General features: G+C 40.7%; 1 protein-coding gene across 10 annotated transcripts in view; it reads right to left on the minus strand.

Annotated features, from left to right (window-relative positions):
• The window catches only part of BRSK2 (BR serine/threonine kinase 2), a 331,752-nt gene that overhangs the window by 51,886 nt on the left and 257,287 nt on the right, over window positions 1–22,579 (minus strand). For all 10 annotated transcript variants that reach the window (XM_086749316.1, XM_086749315.1, XM_086749314.1 and 7 more), the window contains exons 6-11: window positions 21,437–21,470; window positions 20,503–20,571; window positions 17,427–17,573; window positions 8,020–8,051; window positions 2,377–2,541; window positions 1,204–1,301 (exon numbers count right to left, since the gene is read on the minus strand). In XM_086749316.1, the coding sequence (XP_086605442.1) occupies window positions 1,204–1,301; window positions 2,377–2,541; window positions 8,020–8,051; window positions 17,427–17,573; window positions 20,503–20,571; window positions 21,437–21,470 (545 nt within the window). The remainder of the gene's footprint in view (window positions 1–1,203; window positions 1,302–2,376; window positions 2,542–8,019; window positions 8,052–17,426; window positions 17,574–20,502; window positions 20,572–21,436; window positions 21,471–22,579) is intronic.

Consider the following 22,579-nt stretch of genomic DNA (forward strand, 5'->3'; position numbering starts at 1 on the left):
AAGATGATGGTGTCCTTACATGGCAGGATAATCTGTTTGAGTCAAAAGCTGATTAGTAAAGTGCTAGATGACAAACTGCACTAAGCAAGGAGCTTTTGACCACAGGACCTGCAGTTGGCACATCTACCCATCTTCCTCAGGATCCTGCTAACATGCTCTCCATAGCTCCATTCAGGTAAGAGTTTAAAAATTACTGTGTTGACTAAGAATTTCCATATCTTGTCCTGTAGAAGAGATTTCCCTGCAAAATTATAGGGCCCAGAGCCTGGAACTTGGATAAGGTAATAATTCAACAGAATATTAACAAACTTACAGTTCAGTGTACCACTGCCCTGTAGGCTTGGAAGATTCCAGGCTTTCCAGTGAAAATAAAGAGCACTTTGCTTCTAGCCTTCAAAGTGCTGAAATACAATACTTGAAAATCACAACACTACTATGTAAAAATGCTATTTCAGGTCATTAATAGAAGTGACTTATCCTTTATTAGTTACACTTTTGTCACTCTGCACAGCAAGTGTCACTTACATAGTTAGTTCCTTAGGGAAGCCTTTTCCCTGTTGTCTAGATTAGTGAAGTCCTTGGTGATCAGCAGTACCCTAAAGTACTAACGAACAATTATTCAGGAATAAAGTGGTATCATAAGAGCTTTATAAGATATATAATCTTACTGCAGATTAATCTTTTAAAGTCTTTCTAAGATAGTCTAAAAACATGGGAGTTTGATGTATGTACTATAAACAGGTAAGCAACATTATTTATACTTTCAACAATGTATATATTTACCTACAGAAGAGAGAATGTGTACATATGTAACCTCATAGGGATGCAATGCTACACAGTCTTACTAGCTCAAGTCCAGAAGCAACATTACTGCAATACTACAAGTAGATTAGTAATTAGAAAATTCTGCCACTGGACTATACTGCTTCTAAACCTCATTTGCTTGCACAGAGCCGGCTTGTGGGTCCACATTATATTTTTAAAGATCTGGCTCAAGAACAACTTGGAAAAATCAAGCCTTCGAGTTTAACCACAGAATAGACTTGCCTGCCTCAGGCTGAAGATTCTCACCAATGCTGTACACCATTTCTGTGAGAAGGTACCAGTGATGGTAGGGTTTGGGTATATTTTTAAAAAAAATAAAAAGGTGAAGGGGAACTAGCTGAGATGGGTTCATGGTGACAGAGGTAATATCTGTAGTACCTATTTCATTTCTAGGGGGAAGATCCTCATCTTCATGACTAGGATACCTCTCCTTCCGGTCAAGTAGAAGAAAATAAATCATTTTCTCTTGGTTTTCTCTGAAAAAGAGAAAAAAACAACTTTAAATTTGAAGAGAAAAAAACCCATCAACATGTAGATAAACTCTACTCATCAAACAAAGTTACAATTATTCTAAATAAGCTGGAAATGGGCATATACCTGCCAGCTAGATATACAACCCACAAAGCTTTTGAGAACCTTGCTGTCCAACAAGCAGCTATGAGAAAAGGAAATATGGTTCCCACGTTACACACAGAACAGAAGCACAGGATAGATGTGGTAACATGTCCACAGGAAGTCCAAACCAAGAATGGCAGCAAGACAGGTCTCCTGACTCTCAAAGTGCTCTTTCCACTACATGTCCCTTTTAACACCTCAGGAAATACACCAGCTCTCAGGCGTAAGCTTGAAATAAAAAATTGTCAACAAAGGCATATCCAACAGAAATAACAGCAATGATACCTCCCCATCTGGACTGCATGACCCATCTTTTCATGAAGTGACCTTGCCTGGCAGCAAGGGAAGAGACAGCACCCTGCCTCCATTGCTGGTCAAATTGTGAGCTTCTAACACACAGTGGAAGAAAGACTCAGTGCTTGCTCCTAATACCTCACTAGCAAATGAGCAGACAGATGGTGAGAAGTTGCTACTGATCCCTCACAGTGAGAGACATAGAATCATAGAACAGTTTGGGTTGGAAGGGACCTTTAAAGGTCACCTAGTCCAACTCCTCCTGCAAGGAGCAGGGACATCTTCAACTGGATCAGGTTGCTCAGAGCCCCATCCAACCTGGCCTTGAATGTTTCCAGGGATGGGGCATCTACCACCTCTCTGGGCAACCTGTTCAGGTGTTCCACCACCCTCATTGTAAAAAAAAAAATTCTGATGTCCAGTCTGAATCTGCTTCCTTCTATTTTAAAACCATTACTCCTTGTCCTATCACAACAGGTCCTGCTAAAGAGTTTCTCCTAATCTTTCCTATAAGCCCCCTTTAGGTACTGGAAGACTGCTGTAAGGTCTCCCTGGAGGCTTCTCTTCTCTACCTCTCCCCAGGTTTATAAGCATCCCAGCCCATGGACACCCAACTGATACGAAGACTGAGCAAGTGCTTACTCTTCCGACAACAAGTCCTGTAAGAGTTTATTTCGGTCACGGAAGCAGCCTAACGAGTGCATGCTATCTAACACGTCTGGATCAATATCCTCCAAGGAAGGGAGAGAACGAATCTGCACCTTTCGAGGGATTGGTTGCTCTGGTTCTGGCTCGTTCTTACCCCCTCTGTAGAGGAAAGAAGATGAGAGAGAGAAAGGGGGCAGGGAAAGCAGGAGAGAAAATAAACATGAGTCACAAATGAACCCATACTCTGAAACACAGCCTGCAGCAACAGATGGAAATAGCTTGTTAAATTCCCACTGAGAGACCAGAGCTCACAACCAGACAGATATTCTTTTCAGAATACCACCATGAAGGCTATGGTGGTCACAGCACCTTGTGGATTTGGGTCTTTAATGAGAAATGTCTGTGTTCAGTCAGAAAGGCAGTAGGAACTTCACTTACCAGTGCCCTCATAATTTAAGCAGCTGTTCAGCATCCTAATGCCAAATCTTTATAAAATACTATGTGGTTTTAGAGATGCTGTCTCATCAGCAGGCCAGACCTCAGGCTATCAGGCTGAAAAGTGCGAGCTGAATGATTCTTTTTCAAAGAAGGAGCTGTGAACAAACCATCACTGTTTTTCACCAATTCTGGTTACAGTCAGCATTGCATCAGTTTATTTCGTTAAAAGCTTCCACCACGATTAAGAGACTTCAGTGTTCAGGTTCCAACTTGACACACTTTAAAGGGTTTTTAGGGAAACCAGGCTGTTTATTTACATGTCCAAATACGACAACTTCTGCTTCTCTTCAGACATGTGAATTCAAAAACTGTGGCCGAAGCGTGATGCCAGAGGTCAGTGGCAGGCCGAGGAATACACCATTGACAGCTGCACATATTGCTCTTTTAAAAGTAGTTAACACAAGCTCTCTGCATCATTATCTCACACCATTCACTAGACACAGGAAATATTGATTATTTGCTGCAGTTAAAGGCCCTGACTGCAAGAAACAGGTCAAGGTGTCAGGGTATCTATAACCAATTGAATTATATATATTGCAGGCACGCTGAATATCCTTTGATTTTGTTTAGGGAGGCAGGAAGCAATTTACGTAAACTCTATCCACCCAAAGCGGTGGGTTTGGCGACAATGGTATTTTGGTTGGAGAAACGGTTTAGCCTCAATCCTTGCTATTTCTCAATGGATGCTTTGTGCCATGTTAAGGTTTTAATACTTTTTAGGTGAGGCACTCCCTTCTGATGTAGAGGTTTTCCCACTCTGTGGGTGAGGTCCTCACTTTATGTGATGTAAATGTGTGACTGTTGGGTCCAGGCTCCCAAGGTAGGCAACAGGAATCAGGAATATTTAAACTGCATCAGATGTCAGCATTTGCTGTTTATGAGACTATGTTTGGGCAAGAGATTCTTCCTTTTGATGCTGGCAGAAATAAGGTGAACACAATTTGTGACCTTACTTTCACAGCTTAAAATGCTCTGGGCTCAGATGTGAGCTACCCACGTACCTACACAGAAAAAAGAGCTCCAATTCAAAAGCCCCTAATTTTTCTCGAGTAGGTTGGAAAGCGACTCTGTTAAGAACATACACATGAGCTCAAGGTCTCAGCCAGCATGCCAAAAAGAGAGCCAGTGTAGATTACCTCCCCCAAGGGAAGAAGGCAATACTAAGTCAATGCAGCCAGGGCTCTGATGCTAGGACAGGACAGTTACATGCTACACCTTAATCATGGGAGATTGCTGGGTGCTCCTTGCAATTTTTTTTTTTTAAGCAAGTTGAAATGTAGTTGTGAGGCATCTGCTCTGCTAATCATGTTTGTGGGACACCGCTTGCAGAAAGACTCCTTGGAAATTTTAATTTTATCTTCTCTTGAAGCAGTGAAAATGTGCTCAGCCTTTTCTTGATAGATGTAATGGAGTCAGATTCTGGTGTGCATTACATGGGTTATGACAACATGAGTCAGATGCCACTTCTCTTACACCAACCACTCACACATACCCTGCTCAGTTTTGTTCAGTTTAGGGGGCTGGTAGCAGAATACACAGGACAGAGAAAGAATCTGCCCCTTGGGAGTCGTTCTTGTGTGTCAAACCACTAAAACACAGCTTCTGATGCCTCCTTGGAGTCCTGAGAACTGTCTTTGTCTCCTGCAATGACACCATGGTCCTGAATCTAAGGGCTAGATTTGAAAATCCTTGTTCAACTAAAGAAATATCTTATTCCTTAAGTACGCTGTCTGTAACAGGTAGCTAGCTACTCCTAGCCTCTCAAGATCAGGCTCTAGCTCTCAGCAGGTAATAAGCAATGATTAGATCATAACCTTGCACTGTTAAAACCAGTGATGATCTTGTCATTAAGATAAACTCTTGCAGGATGGACCTTTGAACAGCAGTTGAGTGGTTTTGTTTTTTAATGATCTGCAGTCCCTTTTTTAAAAAGTACTGACTTAATTAATCATTCATCATGTTACAAGTAGATGTCCTTAAGTTAAAGACATTAAAAAGAACTATTGTTTTTAAAAATTTCCAGAAAATATGTGTTTCCTACTAGTTGCCCTAGTCTATAGCAGAATATCAACTGTAAGCTTCTTTTGTATCAATCAATGTGGAAGCCATTTCTAGAGAGCACAGCTTGCCATCTTCTGTGCATTGAGAAGTGGCTTTTCACCTGGCCAACCTCAGAGATAGAAAAGAATTCTCACACCTCCTCATCAGGTACAAGCAAAATCTGCAAAGAGATGCCTCATCATTTGGCAACGCAATTCAGTGCTTTAGGAAATGAAAATCACTGGGTTTGGGCTGTGATTGGCACGACTGTATTGCCTGTTCCATTCTCAGTCTAGCAGAGAGTGACAAATTTGTTGCATTTCAGCCCACATAGACATCAAACAATGTCACATGATGAATGCTGCAAATCACGTATATTTTTTAAAGGCCTGCATGAATGTAATTGCTGCTTTAAACCCCGTCCTCTTTTGTGAGGATCAGTGCATACAATGGCTGTGATTCCAGACCAGGACGGACTTTTTCAGTCTCTCCATGAAATTCCCTCGTGAATCTCACCGAGATGTACATTTGCATCAGTGCAAAGCAAAGAAGAACTGGTGCAGTTATTCTTTTTCTGATTTTAGTAAATTGGGTACCTTCACAATTAGGGCGATAACACAGTGTTACAGGAGTATGTATTTACAATAATGGCTAATTTTATTTGCCTTTTGCTTTATTTAAAAAAAATGTGAAAATAACTGCTGTTTATTTGCTGATTTATGACAACCTGTGCTGAGGTAAAAATAAAATATTTCAATTATGAAGGCTTAAAAAACCTCACTGAATTAATCTGAGTGGGAGAGCAAGAAGAACTGGAGGCTGGTGATGAAAGGTTTTTCTTTGGTTTATTTTTTCCTTTTTTCAGGCTTGTGAATCATGATTTCAACTTTCAAGACCTGTTTCTCTATGTGCCTAGCCTGCAATTAAATCTTTTAATCAGTTTTACAGTAGACTTAATATTTATTTGAAGAATTAATTGAAATAATTCCTATGTTCTGAGTACAACTTTCAGGTCAGTAACCTATCTATGATGAAGAATCAAGATTTTACATAGAATAGTAGTGTTACATGAAACGAAGGAAAAACTAAAGATGTGAGCAAAACAGCCATAGAGTAAAATAACCCCTCCTTCTCAGCCAGCACTAATATTTTCAGGCAAAATGAATGCAAAGAGGCTGTGAAACATTATCAGATAAAAGTAGTTGAGTTTTGGAGGTGGTAGGGTTATTCACAGACTAAATTTAGCTAAAGAAGGTTAACCTCCTTAGGTCAATCCATGGCTCATATAGACAAAATGAGAAAGAGATGCATTAATAAAAGCTATTTTGAGCAAAAACTTCACTTCAGGCAATCTGAAGAGACTTCTGGAAAAGCCTTTCTCTCTCTACATTGACTACACTGGGAGTCTAGGGGAGAGTTGCTTTTCCAAAACAGTTTCTATTTCTGAAAACAGCCTCAAATGTTATTTCCATTGGGGTAAAAAACTATTTACTGTGTCAGTCACCAGACAGTCTGACCTTCATCGAGAAGTACATGAAAACATTCCAATACTTATGTCTGCAAAGAAAAAAATCTTCAAATTCTAAATCTAGAATAAAATAATGAAATAACAGCTGCGTAATTGCGCATGTGAGGCTGAGACAACAGTCCTCCAACAGATGAAAACTTCCTGTCAAAAATCTTGAGGAGGGTTAGAATAATAATGTAAGCGATTAATTACATTTCATTTTATTTCCTATTCCAGTTCTGATCAAAGTACAGAGAAAGTAGCTGATTTCACTTCATGAAGAAACAAAGCTTATCAGCTGTCCAGTCTGATGTAAACAGCATTTACTTCTGGAATTGCTAGTAAGACATAATAGGAGGGATATTTCCATTTCTCCTACATTTATCTATGAGAGTTAAAAAAAAAAATACCTGCAGCAAACAACACTCCAGTCCTCCTTTGGCTTAAAAAGGTGCCATGACAACTAGTAAGTGTAGAGAGCATGAAAAAGCCACGGGCAGAACGCTGCCACCATTTCAGGTGAACTAAGAAAAAAGCATGTTATTCAACAAACTGTTGAATGTCTTCAGGTCCTACCGAAGTCAGATAAATGCAGAAGTGAACATCGCCCATGCGATAGAATTAGAGAAAACAAAACAAATCAAAAGAAAATTGTGGGTTTTTTTTTTCCTGTTGACAGGCTTAAAAACCAGTTCATATCATCCTCAAGTATTTTGCAAGAGCAATTATAGGATTGTGAAGGCAGGACTTTCCTTATCACCCACCTGGGGAACCTGCAGGTATGCTGACCCGAAGAAGCACGTATCAAAGCATCATGTCTTTGTTTAATATATGAAGTATTCTCCTTACTTTGATTAGAATATCACCAGTATTAAAAAACAATGTTATTTACTCAGATTTCTTGAAATACTATTAAGGCTACACAAAGTGCAAGGTCACTTTTAAAAGCCATCAATCTTCCTTATACCCAAACCACTAGACAGGCACGTACTTTTCTCACAGACCTCCTGTTTCACTGTCAAGACTGCTGCTTTTAATCAAGTCACAGAACCAGTCTCACATCAACAGGTTACAAGGTCAGAAGCAGCCTCTTAGCTTGCTGCAAAGCAGAAGGAGTAGGGATTATGAGACAGAAAAGCTCTTGTTCACAGGTGCTTACTTATCAATATCATCACTTTTGTTTCTACTTCAGAGAAAAGCCAAGATTCCAAGAAGGAACAAATGAAAGCTTTCTTGTCAAGAAGGTATTACGAGGGATTGTCTGTAGCACTTGGATAGCAAACTAAATATGGCCGTTAGTTGGGGGGGGGGGTTTGCTGATCACTTGCAGTATCTTTTTAACACAGCAAATTGCTGGACTGAACGTCTTATTTCAAACAACTGTTAGCCAGTGTATAAAAAGTTCCTGGCTTTATATATATATATATATATATACACATTAGATGCTTTTCTGTCCTCTGCTCCTTTCTCCACCTGTGCAAAAGCTGCTTTCAAACTCCAGTCTCCCTCTTCAGAAGTCACTAGAATATCAGCTCCTGTAACAGAACCAACAATGAATGCATGCAAAAGTGAATTTTAAAAGTGTTACTTACATATACCATATGTGTTTCTGAATATGTTCTAGCTGTAAAGGAAAAGAAAACAAGGAATTAGTGCTGTAAAACAGAAAAGGTAACTCCACGAGACTTCCTTATTCAAGTAAGTCCAACATTCCAGAGATGGATCTCTGCAGACAACAGGAACTTTACACTGCATAAAGAGCATGCTCATCCTCACCCACCCCACTGGAAATGAGAAAATAATTCCCGACATAAGGAATCAGTCAGGAGAAAATCCCAGGAAAATGCATAAGTACAAGGCTTCACAGGCAAGTTTTTTGGCAATTTAAGTTTTTCCCTTCCTAAGCCCTTCTCCTCTATAACCTAACTGAAGCTAACAAACTGCTCCTTTCTGTATGTGCGTAATAGCTGATTTTTTACTCCTAAAGTTCAGTTCTAGTTTTATTTTGGAAAACAAGAGAGAGAGAGAGAGAGAAGGAAATAGAAACAGGTTCAAACAAATAATATGAATAAATAAAATAAATTCTACATTTGTGAGACGACCTTCTCCTAGGACCCATTCTTGATTGGCTTCACATTTATCATTAAAATCTAAAGACAAAGTAGAATAACATTCTATGTCAAAATAATACCATTTATTGTTCCAGCACCTGAACACCAAATTTCTTTTACTTCCCTCCTTCCTGTTTCACACATGAACATTTTATTATGTAATGAAGGTCTCATCAAAGCTGAACAGTGGCTGTGTCCACCTATGGAAGGCAGATCTCAGCAAATGTTACACCATGACCATGTTTTCCACAAGCATGGGGAAAAGAAAGTAAGACCCTTTTCCCAGGAGGAACTCTAACAGTAGAGAGAATAAACTGTTCATATGACATACTTACAGCAGAACCCTCCTAATCTGTTTTTTCGAAGCACCATCACAGTAGAAAAGAACTTTTCACAGATGCCTAAGGATTATTCATTATGCAGATAATATTTCACATATTCCTCATTATGAAGCACCTTTGTAGAACAATATGCACGCTCCCTGCACACAGCTTTGCATTTGTGCAACATGCAGGTGAGAGGCAGGGGAGAGCTGCAAGGAAACTCAAGTGCTAACAGCTATAAGATGAAATCCCAGACCCATTAAACTGGTCAGGAAGAACAGAGACAGCTGTCCTGCTCTTATTACTTTCCACTTCAATTTCAGAATAATGAGAATCAGAGAGAAAAAAAGGAGGAATGGACAAACAACAAAATCTGAGACAGAAAGTAGGTGTTTGCCACAGAGAGCAAGGAATCAGAGACCTCTATGCTATGGAACAACAGGTATGTGCCTGGGAAACCAGGAAGATCTGAGGTCAGCTCTATACAAGATCATTTTTTAAGTGAGATAGCTTTTCCTGAGAACAAAGAAACAAGGGAATGCAGCTTAGGAAAGCATGACAAGAGGCTGGAGGGATCAGTATGAGACACAAACAGCCTCCTTTAAAAGCAAGACTGTACCAACACCGCAATCAGAGGTGCAGTTGGTACTTGTATCATCTGTCTTCTCACCAGCCCAGGTGCTGGAAGCACCAATGCACCCCCAGCACACACATTCATGGGCCCGGGCAGACTTCCACAGCTTCCAGCTATGGCCTCAGCTCTGTCACAGTAATTCCCCTTCACCACAATTCCCCTTGCATTAGGTAGTCCTTTCATCCTTGCACTACTAAAAGAAAGGTGGAGTATTCCTGACACGCTGCTGTTTCCACTGACCAGCTTAACTCAAGGAGATAAGGTACACGTTATGGGTGTTCCCCTAACAGCCTGTAGATGCCCTCTTCCTCCTGCTTCTTTGCAAACTGAGGTACAAACACAAAACATAAGAAGAGCCTATTTTGTACAGTTTCCATGGGACAGGATTTTAGCGTGGTTACTTATCAGGTCAATAGTATGTGAGGATCTGCTAATGAGTACTGTACCTCCTTTTCTTGATAAAACCACCCAATGAGATGCATATCTACTCGTTATTTCATATACACCACAGGGACCGTTAGAAACATTAATGTTTTCAGACAAGATGCACATGGCACAGCTAAGCGATGTCCAAGCCTCTTCTCTGCTTGCTTCTCTTGCTGCATTTTCTGTCTCCATGGGTCACATTGTTCTTTTTTGCCTGTGATATGCAGAAATGCCATGGTGAAGTAGACAATAGCACTTCATTTTCTGAGTCCGAGGGGGAAGGAGGGTCACCAGTTCATGTCTTAGTCACAGAACCTCTGGGCTCCTTCAGAGAAAATAACAGAATTATAGAGTGGTTTGGACTAGAAGGGACCTTAAAGATCATCTAGTTCCAATCCCCCTGCTATGGGCAGGGACACCTTCCACTAGACCACCTCGCTTAAAGTCCCATCCATCCTGGTCTTGAACATTTCCAGGGATGGGGCATCTACAACTTCTCTGGGCAACATGTTCCAGGGCCTCACCACCCTCTGCTGTGGTTTAGCTCCACTCGGGACCAGACTACGCAGCCTCTCTCTCACTCTCTCCACCCTCTGAGAGAATAGGGAGAGATGAAGAAAAAGACTCGAGGTTTGAGATAAGGACAGGGAGAGATCCTTAAAGTTACAGTTACAGGCAAAACAGACTCAACTTGAAGAAAACTATTCGTTTATTATTAAAACCAAAGCAGCATAATGAGAAAGAGAACAAGATAACTTCCCCCCCACCCCTCCCTCTTCTCAGGCTTAACATTATCTCTACCTCCTTCCCTTCCTGCAGTGGCACTGAGGGGAAAAGGGAATGGGGGTTATGGTCAGTTCATCACTTGTCATGTTACACTGCCCCTCCCTCCTCGGGGGAAGAACTCCTCATATTTCTCCCCTGCTCCATCGTGTGGTCCCTCCCATGGGCTACAGTCCTTCACTAACTGGTCTGGCGTGGGTAATTTTTCCATGGGGTGCAGTTCCTCTGGAACAGCTGCCCCAGCGGGCCCTCCACAGGCCAAAGCCTCCTTCAGGCATCCGCCTGCCCCAGCGTGGGGTCCTCCACAGGCTGCAGGTGGATCTCTGCTCCTTCGTGGGCCTCCATGGGCTGCACGGGGACAGCCTGCTCCACCATGGGCTGCACGACGGGCTGCAGGGGAATCTTGGCCAGGAGCCGCATTACTCCTCCCCCTGCTTCTTCACTGACCTTGGCGTCTGTAGCCGTTCCTCTCACAAGAAAAACTCTTCACAATTGGCAGGCAGACGCCTCTCAGGTTCTCTTCACATCTCATCTCCACTTCTTGCAGCCAGGCCGGGCTGAGTTGGGCCCAAACAGCCACCCGGTGGGAGGCCAGAGGGTGAGGCCTGCAAGGCCCAGAAGGCTCGTGCCTCCTCCTCTCTGCCCTCACTTCAGTTTCTTCACTTCTTTTTTTTTTTTTCTGTTTTTCCCCTTCTTAAACACGTTATCACAGAGGCATTATCACAGAACATTCTGCTACCAATTGGCTTGGCCCTGGCCAGCAGTGGATCCGCCCTAGGCCCAGCCGAGTCCACTGGACAAAGGGGAAACAACTTCTAGCAGTTTCTTACAGAAGCTGCCACCATAGCCCCCCCTCACTAAATAAAACCAGGACACCCTCACAGTAAAGAATTTCTTCCTTGTATCTAATCTAAACCTATCCTCTTTCAGTTTAAATTCATTATCCCTTGTGCTATCACTACATGCCCTTGTCAAAAGTCCCTCTCCAGCTTTCCTGTAGGCCTCCCTGGAGCCTTCTCTTCTCCAGGCTGAACAGCCCCAACTCTCTCAGCCTGTCCTCACAGAAGAGGTGCTCCAGCCCTCTGATCATCTTCATGGCCCTCCTCTGGACCCTCTCCAACAGATCCATGTCCTTCTTATGCTGGGGGCTCCAGAGCTGGATGCAGTACTGCAGGTGGGGTCTCACGAGGGCAGAGCAGAGGGGCAGAGTCACCTCCCTTGACCTGCTGGCCACGCTTCTTTTGATGCAGCCCAGGATGTGGTTGGCTTTCTGGGCTGCAAACACGCATTGCCAGCTCATGTGAAGCTCCTCATCCACCAGTACCCCCAAGTCCTTCTCGTCAGGGCTGCTCTCAATCCATTCTTTGCCCAGTCTGTATTTGTGCTTGGGATTGCCCTGACCCATATGCAGGACCTTGCACTTGGCCTGGTTGAACTTTGTGAGGTTCGCACGGGCCCACGTCTCCAGCCTGTCAATGTCCCTCTGGATGGCATCCCTTCCCTCCAGCATGTCGACCACACCACACAACTTGATGTTGTAGATGTCAAAAGAGAAATCTCTTCTGTCCATCCCTGCTGATCAACCTCCTTTAAGAAAATGAAAGCATAGCATTTTTCTGAAAGAGAAGTCCCGTGGCACCTTGATACACATGAGAGCTTTCATGGCTGCTGTCTACCTACACATCTGCCATTCGATCCACATCAAAACCATTGCTGAGGTACACTGGGATATCCCAGATACAAAAAGTGTTACACGAAACCAAATTCTATTCTGCTTCAAACGTAATTGCATTGAAATGTTATTACAAGTGTGCTCGCTGCTGCAAACATCTTCACTGCTTTTTAAAAGGTAATTAATTAATGCTTTGTTGCTTTTCATCTGCATTAAAGTGACAGGAGGTTTATGGGAGGGCGATTGGTTTTGACAAGGAGAAGTCTGTATGCTTTTTACTATGCAATGCAGGGGAGGGACATACGCAGTAGGAGCTAATCTCACTGCTCCTGCCTTCATTTAAACACAATGTTTAAATGCATTTAAGTGACGAAGGCATTTAACAACCCTTCCCAGAGGGCTCTTCTTGCTGTTTGCACATGAGTTTGCCAAATTTAATGCCATTTTATGGAAGCTGTAAAAATACTGCTTCCTAATATCTCCTAGCCACTGCAGGCAATTGTCTCATGACGCCATCTCTGAAACAACAAAACATGCTCAGATCCACTGCACGTGCACAATCAGAGGAGAGACTTCAGCAAGCTAAAATGCAGTAATGGAAGGAGAGGGGGAATTCCTTTATCATGGTTTTATGTAAAAATACTTCCTATATATTAAACCTTTATACTGAATTAGCATCTAGGAGCCCCGCTCACAGATGAGACACCCATTGTGATACAGAGCTGTACAAGCTCATCAGAAAAAGAGGTCTCCTCCCCCAAGGAGCTTACGTCTGAATTCTAAGGCAGGGAACAACAGATGGAGACAGACAGGCAGATGGAAAACAAGACAGCGCTGTCTACATCCTCAGCACTGATCTCAGCAGAGCGATTGCCAAGCTGGAAAGTTCTGACCTGAAGAAAAACTTTCTCAAAGTCTGTGGATATGGATGAGGGCTTCTGGGCGTGAACTCATATCAAATTTCAACCTTCCCTGTCCAGAAGGGGAATAGTCTCAAACCCATATGCGCACTAAATCGCAGACAAATCTTTTTCATTCAGAAGATCTCCTAGTCTGAGCTTTAAACCTACTGTATAATGTCAAGATAGAGACTTGTCCTGACCAAAGGATTCAAGCTGGCAGTGCAAACAGCGCTGGTAGAACCATTATTTGTGTCAGTAGTAGCAGCCGTACTACAGCAGCCTCCAGGGACCTTGACAAGGGCAAAGTATCACTTTGCTATGTGCACGGTGCATGAACAGGCCCCTGGCAGCCAAAAGCTTACAGCCTAAATACATCAACTGGACAATTACCTCCATTCTACAGGTGGTGAAGTGAGATAATTTAAATGATGTGATAGGCACCTTACCATAAGACCTTCTAGAAGAATGAAGAAGAAATCAGGTGAGTTTTCCCTTGCTCATTTTTTTAACACTCTTTAGATGCTGTGGCCCAACATTAGACCCAAGAAAAAACAAAATCAGACAGAGAGCAGAGAGGAGATCCTGAAAATGTGTGCAATTTAAGTTGGATAATATTCAGGGACAAGTATTTCAGACTATGTGGACACCCAACATCAAAGATAAGTCATTGTACTCTGGAATAAAATGTCAACATTGGAACAATAACAGCTTTATCAGACTAGCTTATTCTGCAATATCTGCTCTGATCCACCTTGCTCTACAGACAAAGTTTCTATAATGCTCATCCATTTTTAAAAGGAAAGTGGACCAAAAGCTCCTTACTCTCCCCTCTTTGCCTTCGTGTTGCTGTAGAAGAAAATATCAGCTGAGAATGGAAATGGATTCCACTACAGGAGTTGTAGTTCTCTGCTGTACAGATGCTGAATCATTTGGAACCTCCAAGGAAAAAACTTTCACTTTCCAAAGAGCACATAACTAAAACAAATCTCATCCTGTAGTACTGTAGGCACCAAGAGCACTCATTCTCTTCCATAAACCTTCTCAAACTTAAAACTAGTTCCCTTTTCCCTCCTGACACTACTTTTACTAGAAAGCTGTCCCAGAACCCCACTAATACGGCTAAAATGCTTCTTCTAATTTCTAGCCTACTTTCATGTCAGGCCATTTGACATAAATTTGTTTTCGTGCCAGTATCTTCCTTTATTTTAAATAATGCTTCTCTCCCTAGTAATTACCTCTAATGAATATGCAGACAATCAGTACAACCTTTCTTAGACTTAGACATCCTCTGTGTAGACTTTAGGCTGTGCTATTCAGGCAGGCTCTCTCCAATGCTGACCACCTTAGTACTCATTCTTTCTTTGATTTAAGCTTTCATTAATATGGGTGGTCAGAAATATCATGACCAGCAGCTAGGATCAACTTTTGCAGTCTATTGAAACAAAAACATAGATTCTTTTATTTTAAACATCCCACTAACCATACTTGAGGCTATGTAATACATGGTGAGCGTGAACAATATTCCTCTAAGACATAATGAATTCTTCTTTCCATAAATGAATCATATACAAAGAAAGATAATGCCTACTTCTTAAGGCAGGAAAGGGCCAACAACAATAATTCTCCTCTCCATTAATCCTCTTAAGCTTTAACACTGAAGCCGAATGATGACAGTTAAACGTGAATGCTAGTTCTGTTTTTGTTGATCTTTTTAACAGATGGACTGGGGAAGGTGTGGGTGTGCTGTGAAATGGCAGTTACTGCAGGGAGGGAAATGCAGTTGGATGAAAAGGAAAAGAGATACAAATTTTAAAAAAAAAAAGGAACAAAGCAGAGAGGGGAAGGGAAAAATTAAAGAAAAAAATTCTAGTGACCTTACATTTCACTGTATTTTTCTGCTGAATTCACCAGTGAGATATTGAGCAAATGATCTGTAATGGTAACAGCTACATCTGTACTTATTGTACCCAAGCAACAATTTCGCTCAGATCTTTGTATAAATACCAACTTGATTCAAGTGAGATATTTTCTAGGACTAGAGGCTTCCAAATAAACCCATATTTATACCCTTCTTCATAGGACACAGCTAAAATAGAATTCAGATCTCTCCTCAAAATGAACTGTATATTCCCAGCTCCTCTGCAGTAAACAAAGAGCTCCCTTCTGCCTGGCAATCTAAGCAACTGGCATGCTAACAACGTGGAAGTGTGACAGCAGCAGGGACAGCAAACCAAGCAATCCTAAAATAATGAAAATAAAATTGCAGCTAACCACAAAGATTTTTTCCTCCCTCCTCTCTGCTTTTGGATATGTTTTATTTCAAGTTCTTATTCACAATTCACTAGTCACTGCTTGTCAATAACTATCTGATCTGGTTTTTTTTTTTCCTCCTTAAGGAAGTAAGAGCTTAATTCTGGTCAAGAAAAGGGGGATGATGTCACCGTGGGACCTTGATTTACCTTCACTGTTTTCTCTCTTACACGCACACATTCTCTGCTGTATTGCACAATTCAAAACATTTAGAGACTATGCTCTATGGAAAAACTTAGCCAGAACAATTTGAAGAATAAGATCTAACATCTGATGATCTGCTCCCTGGCATACTCAAACCACCACCACTAAGATTTTGGAGAGAAAAAAGAACAACAGAAAACCTGTTATGTTTACATTGTGGAAAGGAAACTGAGCTAGAGAAGGACTTGGTGACTTTCTTGATCAAGAAGAAGAGCTGTCTTATGTTTCAGGGTATAGCCCTAACCTCTGCAGTGTTCATTCCATGGAATACTTGGAAAAATATTATTTCTTTCTTTAAAAATCTGTTTTTAAAAGGCCTTTTAAAGTGTCTAATATTTTTGCTGGTTTTTTTTTTTTTTTTCAATCAGTGCTACTTATGTACTGCAAATGTGATGGCTACTGGGTTTGCAAAAGTAGGGATACTAGCAATAGCATGAGGAATTTTTCACCTATGCCACCAAAATAGAGTATGATCTGGTTTTGTAATGAATGAAAGAAAAACCCAGCTGCAGCTGTCAGGTAACACTGTAAAGAGAACTGTGAAGGGACTTTCAGTTCACTTCTTAGCAGACAGGTGTCTGCATCCCAAAAGCACCATCACAGCTGGCAATGACTGGTGCTGTTGTTAGCAATCTCAGCAGAGAGGCCAAGTAGTGATCTGAGAGTTTATTTATAAATATTTTAGCAGACTGAAGAACCAGGAGGAGTTTTAAATTTACATTTCTTTATACATACTCCCACTCAGAATCTGTGAGCTTAGTAAATCTGTATAAAATCATCACCACAGCCTGACAATAGGATTTACAAGGGCAATGTACCCATAAAGGCAGAAGCCTCCACAGACAGGCAGGCAATCTTGCTTTCCAAAATGATTTTAATTGCTAATTTTTTTTAATTCCCAAAAACATTAACACAGTGCTAATGAAGGATACAATCACTACACAGTGCTCAACCTTGCAGTCTCTGTTGTAGTGATGGGATGTATCCTAGATGCAAAGACTCGGTGCCGAATGCCAGGAGCTCAGCACTCTGAGCCTAATCATTCTCAGGACCACAGGGCACAAGATGAAAGAGTAGACTGGAAGACACTTGCTCTGAAGGCTGCCAGAGGATAATGCAGAGCAAATGCAGGATAGAATACAATGCAGGTTGTGTGCATGAAGTAAGAAGTCATCACTTTTGTCAGAAATGTAAGAAAATCACACTCAGTTTAATAGCAGAGCTTCAAATAACAGTCCTAACAGTTTTGGCCTACAAACAGTTATATCACATCCATGACAAACTGCTGTACCAGTCAGGAGAGCCAGACAAATCAGGTGAACTCCAAAATGTGCTAATGGGTCAGCAGCACTGTGCTGACATTATGAGAGATTTCTTCAAAATCCACACTGTTACATATGAAGGAGAATTACGAGGCCAGAGAAGAAACTCAAAGGTAATCTGCCCTCATGATTCGAAAGAGAAGGTAACTAACCTCTTCCCAAAGATTCCGCCAACTCCGCTCACTCTTTGCTCAGGAGGAAGCACACAAGAGTGGCAGTAAATCAACAAGTTATCTTAGTTATTCAAATGTAACTGCAACAAGGTGATAAATGAAGCCTTGCTCACATGACTTGCAGCAAATGTTTTCTTACCGTGAGACGTTTCGAGGCATCCACTTCAATCATCCCCCGCAAAAGGTTCTGACAGTCCGGGGGGATAAAATGTGGCATGTGGAACACTCCACGTTTCACCTTCTCCAACAGTTGCCGCAAGTTGTCGTCGTCAAAAGGCAGGGCACCCTGCAGGGATGTGACAGAGCGGTCGATGGGAGAGACAAGCAAAAGCAAATTGGAGAGGGCAAAAGGAGAAAAGTCAGGATAAACATGGTTAGAGAATGAAAAAGAGGAAGTCAGCTCATAATGAATTATTATAATAAATGAAAAACCTTTTTATCCATTGAAAATAAAAAATTTAATAGCGCTGCTGTATTTTCTCCAACATAGGAAATAAAACTGAGGACATAGGTTTTTTTTTATATTAGACCTTTAATTAGAAAATGACTACCAGTATAAAACATAATACAAAATATGAAATTGCCTTTCCAGGCAAATTCACCAAAGATGCATGGATTCACTTAAATTCAGTTCAAGCTTTTGATCTGCTGGTGTTCCTCCTGGGCATACTTTCACAGCAGCAATGTTTATCGTCTCCTTATTTTTAATCTTCCTGAGACACATTTATTGCAGACATTGAAAAGGAGGTGAACAGCATTTGAGAGACTTTCAGTCAAGAACATCCTCTTTCAGACGGAGCAGTGAAATGACACAGCTGAAAGAAAGTCTAACCAACATTAGCCTTTGGAAGCAGCAGACATTCTACCTGTTTAATGTACTCCATCCCATTCCCATGCTGTGGTCAGGTCATCAGTTCCTATTGCTTCCCTACTGTAGCTCACTTACATGAATGGCTTGAGTTTTTTTTTAGCTGAAATTACATTTTGAATAGCCATAAAAAGCAGCAAAAGACCTATCCTTGCTAAAGGACACAAAGGAAAAAAAGAAGTTGAAATCTTTCGGATAACTCCACCAACTGAAGCTGATACCCTTTTATAGCAAGTCTGCACCTTCCTAGATATTCTCACTTCTTTCTTTCACCACCTAATTCTGGTAGGTGCTGAGCTTCCTTGATTTCCAGGATGGTTTGTGGGAAGCTGCAAGCTGTCAGCTGCTGTGATAATGAAGCTTTAAGTTGTCAATCTGGCACTGCTCTTACTACAGTGAGTAGTGCATCTGTATAAGCAATCCTGTGTCTATGATTTATGGAGACCAACAGCTACCTTTACAGAAACCTCAGAAAGCCCACCTGATGGCAACCGCTACTGGGCACTATTTACTGTTGTTTGTTCATTCAACTGGCCTTGAAGAGAGAACCTCCCTGTCTTCTGTAACCAATCTCCTGAGCTACCTACTTTGTTCCTAACTGTTTCAGACTTAAAGGAAGATCAATTCTGATAGTTCAGTACTTTGGCTAACACAATTTAAGCCATGATGAAGTCAGCAAGGCCGCTTTGTGGCATTTCCTGAAGGTAACAACTACAGCTCTTTTATTACAACCACCTGCTATTACAGCTTGAGATTTTTCGTAGGGTTCATCCTGACATAATTAACTGAAGAGCTCTGCACTCTCTGTCAATAATAGCCTTATTTCAATCATTTTGCAGGCTCATGTATATATGTATGAACAGATGAAGATGCAGCAGCAGAGACACCAAATCTTGACAGAGAATCCCCCTGAAAATGAAGAGTCCACTCCTACAAATCCTAACCACCTTGACACATTCTCTCTTCTATTCTTTCTAGTTCAAGAAGTTATATTAAGTTATATTATATAGTTCTACTTTATCAGCCATGAAAATAGCTGTTCAGGAGTAACAGATTACCAGGTGCTATTTAGTGAGATAGCTAAAATTATTCCCTTGCAACATCAGGATAAAAAAATCTAAAACTTAAAAAATACCGGTGAATTGTAATGACTAAAAAGAAAAAAGAGTAAGATGGTTAAGGCGAATTAAAGCATCATACTGAGATTACATAAAGCTACTTTGATTTGGGACATTAAAAAATTATGAGCATATTTTAAAAATAAAAATATTTTAAATTTTTCAAGTATTTTAAACAAAAATAATGTGCAGAATTTAACTCTCGATTGTACATTGTACAAGTGCTTTTGTCAAAATAAAACATTTAAGTGAAGTAATTAGGTTTACCAGTAAATGTATATCAAGGATATAAAAACTTGATTTCATGCTTGTTATTTTTGTAATTGTAGATGATAATCTGAACTACTATAGATATAAAAAACTTAACAAGCACATAAAATCTATTCTCAAACACAGTATTCAATCTGCACATGAGATATGCTTATATGAATATAAACTGTATTTTCCTACATTATGCAATGGAAATCAATAATAAATGCTAAGCCTGTCTGCCTTTAACTGAACATCCAATTGTTTCATGTTTAGGAGTATTACATTGCCAGTGCAAATCAGAATAAATTCCAGACAGAACTAAAACTTTGATCGAAAGAAGGATAAGTTACAAGATACCACATTCTGAATACTAAAGGAAGTATTACTGAGCCAGATGGAAACTAATTTAAACTTTGTACTACTGGCTCAGTTTTATATTCCCAAGTGTATCAAATTAAAATGTAGCTCAAAACTTGCAGGAAACAAAATTGGTGCACTCAAATCTTCTCTTCATAAAACACTACTGTTAATGTATGCATATACCTACTGAAACACATACATATCTACAGCAGAAAAAACAACCACTTCCCAAACCCAGCCATATTTTGGTCCTGTGAAAGACAACTTACTTGACACTCTCTATCCTGGAGTTGTAACCCTGCACATCCTTTCCAGTCAAAAAATGTGCTGCAATATCACAACACAGCAAAGAGCATTTATGGAGACAAGTTTTTGATGCTTGTCTGTGCTCTCCTGTGCAGGGCAGCAGCATTTCAAAGGAAAAGTGAAATATTCCTCATGCTTTTCCTTTGGGACTGATGTAGAAATAAGAAGAAAGGATGCAACTGAGAGATACAAAAATAGGGCAACTAAAAAAACCCATCTGTACATGATGTCAATAGAATCACCATTAAATACAGCAGCATTTTCGGATTTTTCTTTTCTTTTTCAAGATTAGCGCAAGGAAGATGACTCACCACTAGCAATGCAAATAAAATGACTCCACAACTCCAGACGTCTGCTTTCCTTCCATCATATTTTTCTCCCTGCGTAGCAATGACACAGAAGTTCAAAAGACTGCTCACTAGTAAATGAATTAATTATCCTTGAAGAAACATGAGTGGGAGAATGGGAAACCCTGCATTTCAATTCAGTCATCTGCTTCCTAAAGTGGCCTTCCCAACTAGAAGGCCATGGCACAGCCCATTAATTGAATTTTTATGAACATCAGTTTACAGTCTTATCCGGGATATACAAGAGCAGGCTCAGAAGTGGGGAGCAGGGCAGGAATAGTTGACAGCACACAAATAATTAGACCTGGCACTTAAACAGTGTCAGAGGCGCATTTTTCTCTTCCCTGGTTCTTCAGGGAGCTTGTCACCAGATACATTATTTGTGAACTCATAGTATTGTCTGAGCAGCCTCTTCTGTACTGTTCCTACTTGGCTTTACATTAAAGATATGCTTTAAAAGAGGGGAATCTTGGCCACTGAAATCTTGGATATTTATTTTCAGAGGACAAAGGGACAGTAGAGGGAAAGGACAGTTTGTATTGTTGAACGGAAACAAACATCACTGACATCCAATCCTGGTTCTTCGACTGAAATGACAGCTACATCAGAGATAGGAAAGCGTAGAGGACTGCGTCCCCTGGGTGGAAATATCAAGTTAAATGAGGCCTCTGTATTTCTGTCTGATCACATGGCATGAAGGGTACTGTGAGAATAACATACAATCATTTCCCTCATATGGTTCGGGGCTGAGCCAAACAAAACTGTAGTTACATTCCTTGTGTTCTTTCCAATGCTGTCTGCCTTGGACAGATTTCCTCCACAGAGGGCCTATCTGTGTATTTGCAACGAGTGACACTTTAAATAATACATTTATACACAGTAATGTTAACTAACTTACCCGGATGACTTCAGGGCAAGCATAATGTGGTGATCTGAAACACAAAATACAGTCAAATGAGCATGCAATAGCCTGGTATTTATGGATTACATGCATTTCCATTTTGTTTAGCAGAGTCATGGTTGGCTCACTTATACAGAATCCAAGTGTGCAAAACCAACACTTTTCTCCTTATCTCAACGAGAATACATTTCTAATAAACTCAGAAAACAGTCAAGAACTAGCAGAATTCAAAATTTGATGGCCCTACTATGAATTTCTTAAAAGTGAGGAAGGAAGAGATAACCAGGCATATTCTGTGACTAGAATTCCAGCCCTCTAATCCCACTCTCCCATTTGGCCTTTTATCTAACAAGAAGGATACTGGACAGCCTTTTATAAGAAAAAAGACAGAACAATATTTTCAGACCAAACACACGCATCCCTAAACCATCTCTTCTGCTAAGATTACTCTCAATTACTCCAGCGGTCATAAAAGCTGCCGATACATGATTTCAACATGCAATTTTTTTTTTCTTTAAAAAACTAAAAAGGATGGACAGTAGTACTATTATTTAGTGAATTAATGTATTCTTTTAGCATCCTTCTACCCATATATCTCTAGTTTGATTCCTGGCTGAGAATAGTTAATTACTTCAACTTGCCAGGTAATAATTTTAATTCCTAAAGATTATAACCATGGCTATTTATTTTATAGCCTTCATTAAAGTAACTTGACAAGTAAAAGGGATGCAAACTGTCTGAGATCTGTGTGCAAATCATGCTATTGTTTATACTGACACCTCCCAGCAGTCCCTGAGTCCGTGTCTTCATCCGTGCATTTGTTTCTTGTGACAAATGCAATCATTGCTGGGCAATACCTGTCTTACAAAGTAATGAGCAAAACAGAAGCACAGTGAGGTTAGCTTTGTGCTAGCATGCTACATTAATGCCCAGTGAGACAGCCCGTTAATTGAATTTCCATACTCACTACACTTATCTTATGGCAAAATATCATCCCATGGGCATGGAACACCCTGGTTTGGTACCATAGCTTTTGGCAGACCACGATAATAAACTTAGGGTACACTTGGGACTGCAGCTACCTTGACAGCAAAGTTTAAGCAAGGAGAGACAAATGCTGTTGATCCCTCATAAATTTTA

This window comes from Chlamydotis macqueenii, chromosome 5, assembly GCF_036417535.1.
Source record: "Chlamydotis macqueenii isolate bChlMac1 chromosome 5, bChlMac1.mat, whole genome shotgun sequence".
Taxonomy (NCBI): Eukaryota; Metazoa; Chordata; class Aves; order Otidiformes; family Otididae; genus Chlamydotis; species Chlamydotis macqueenii.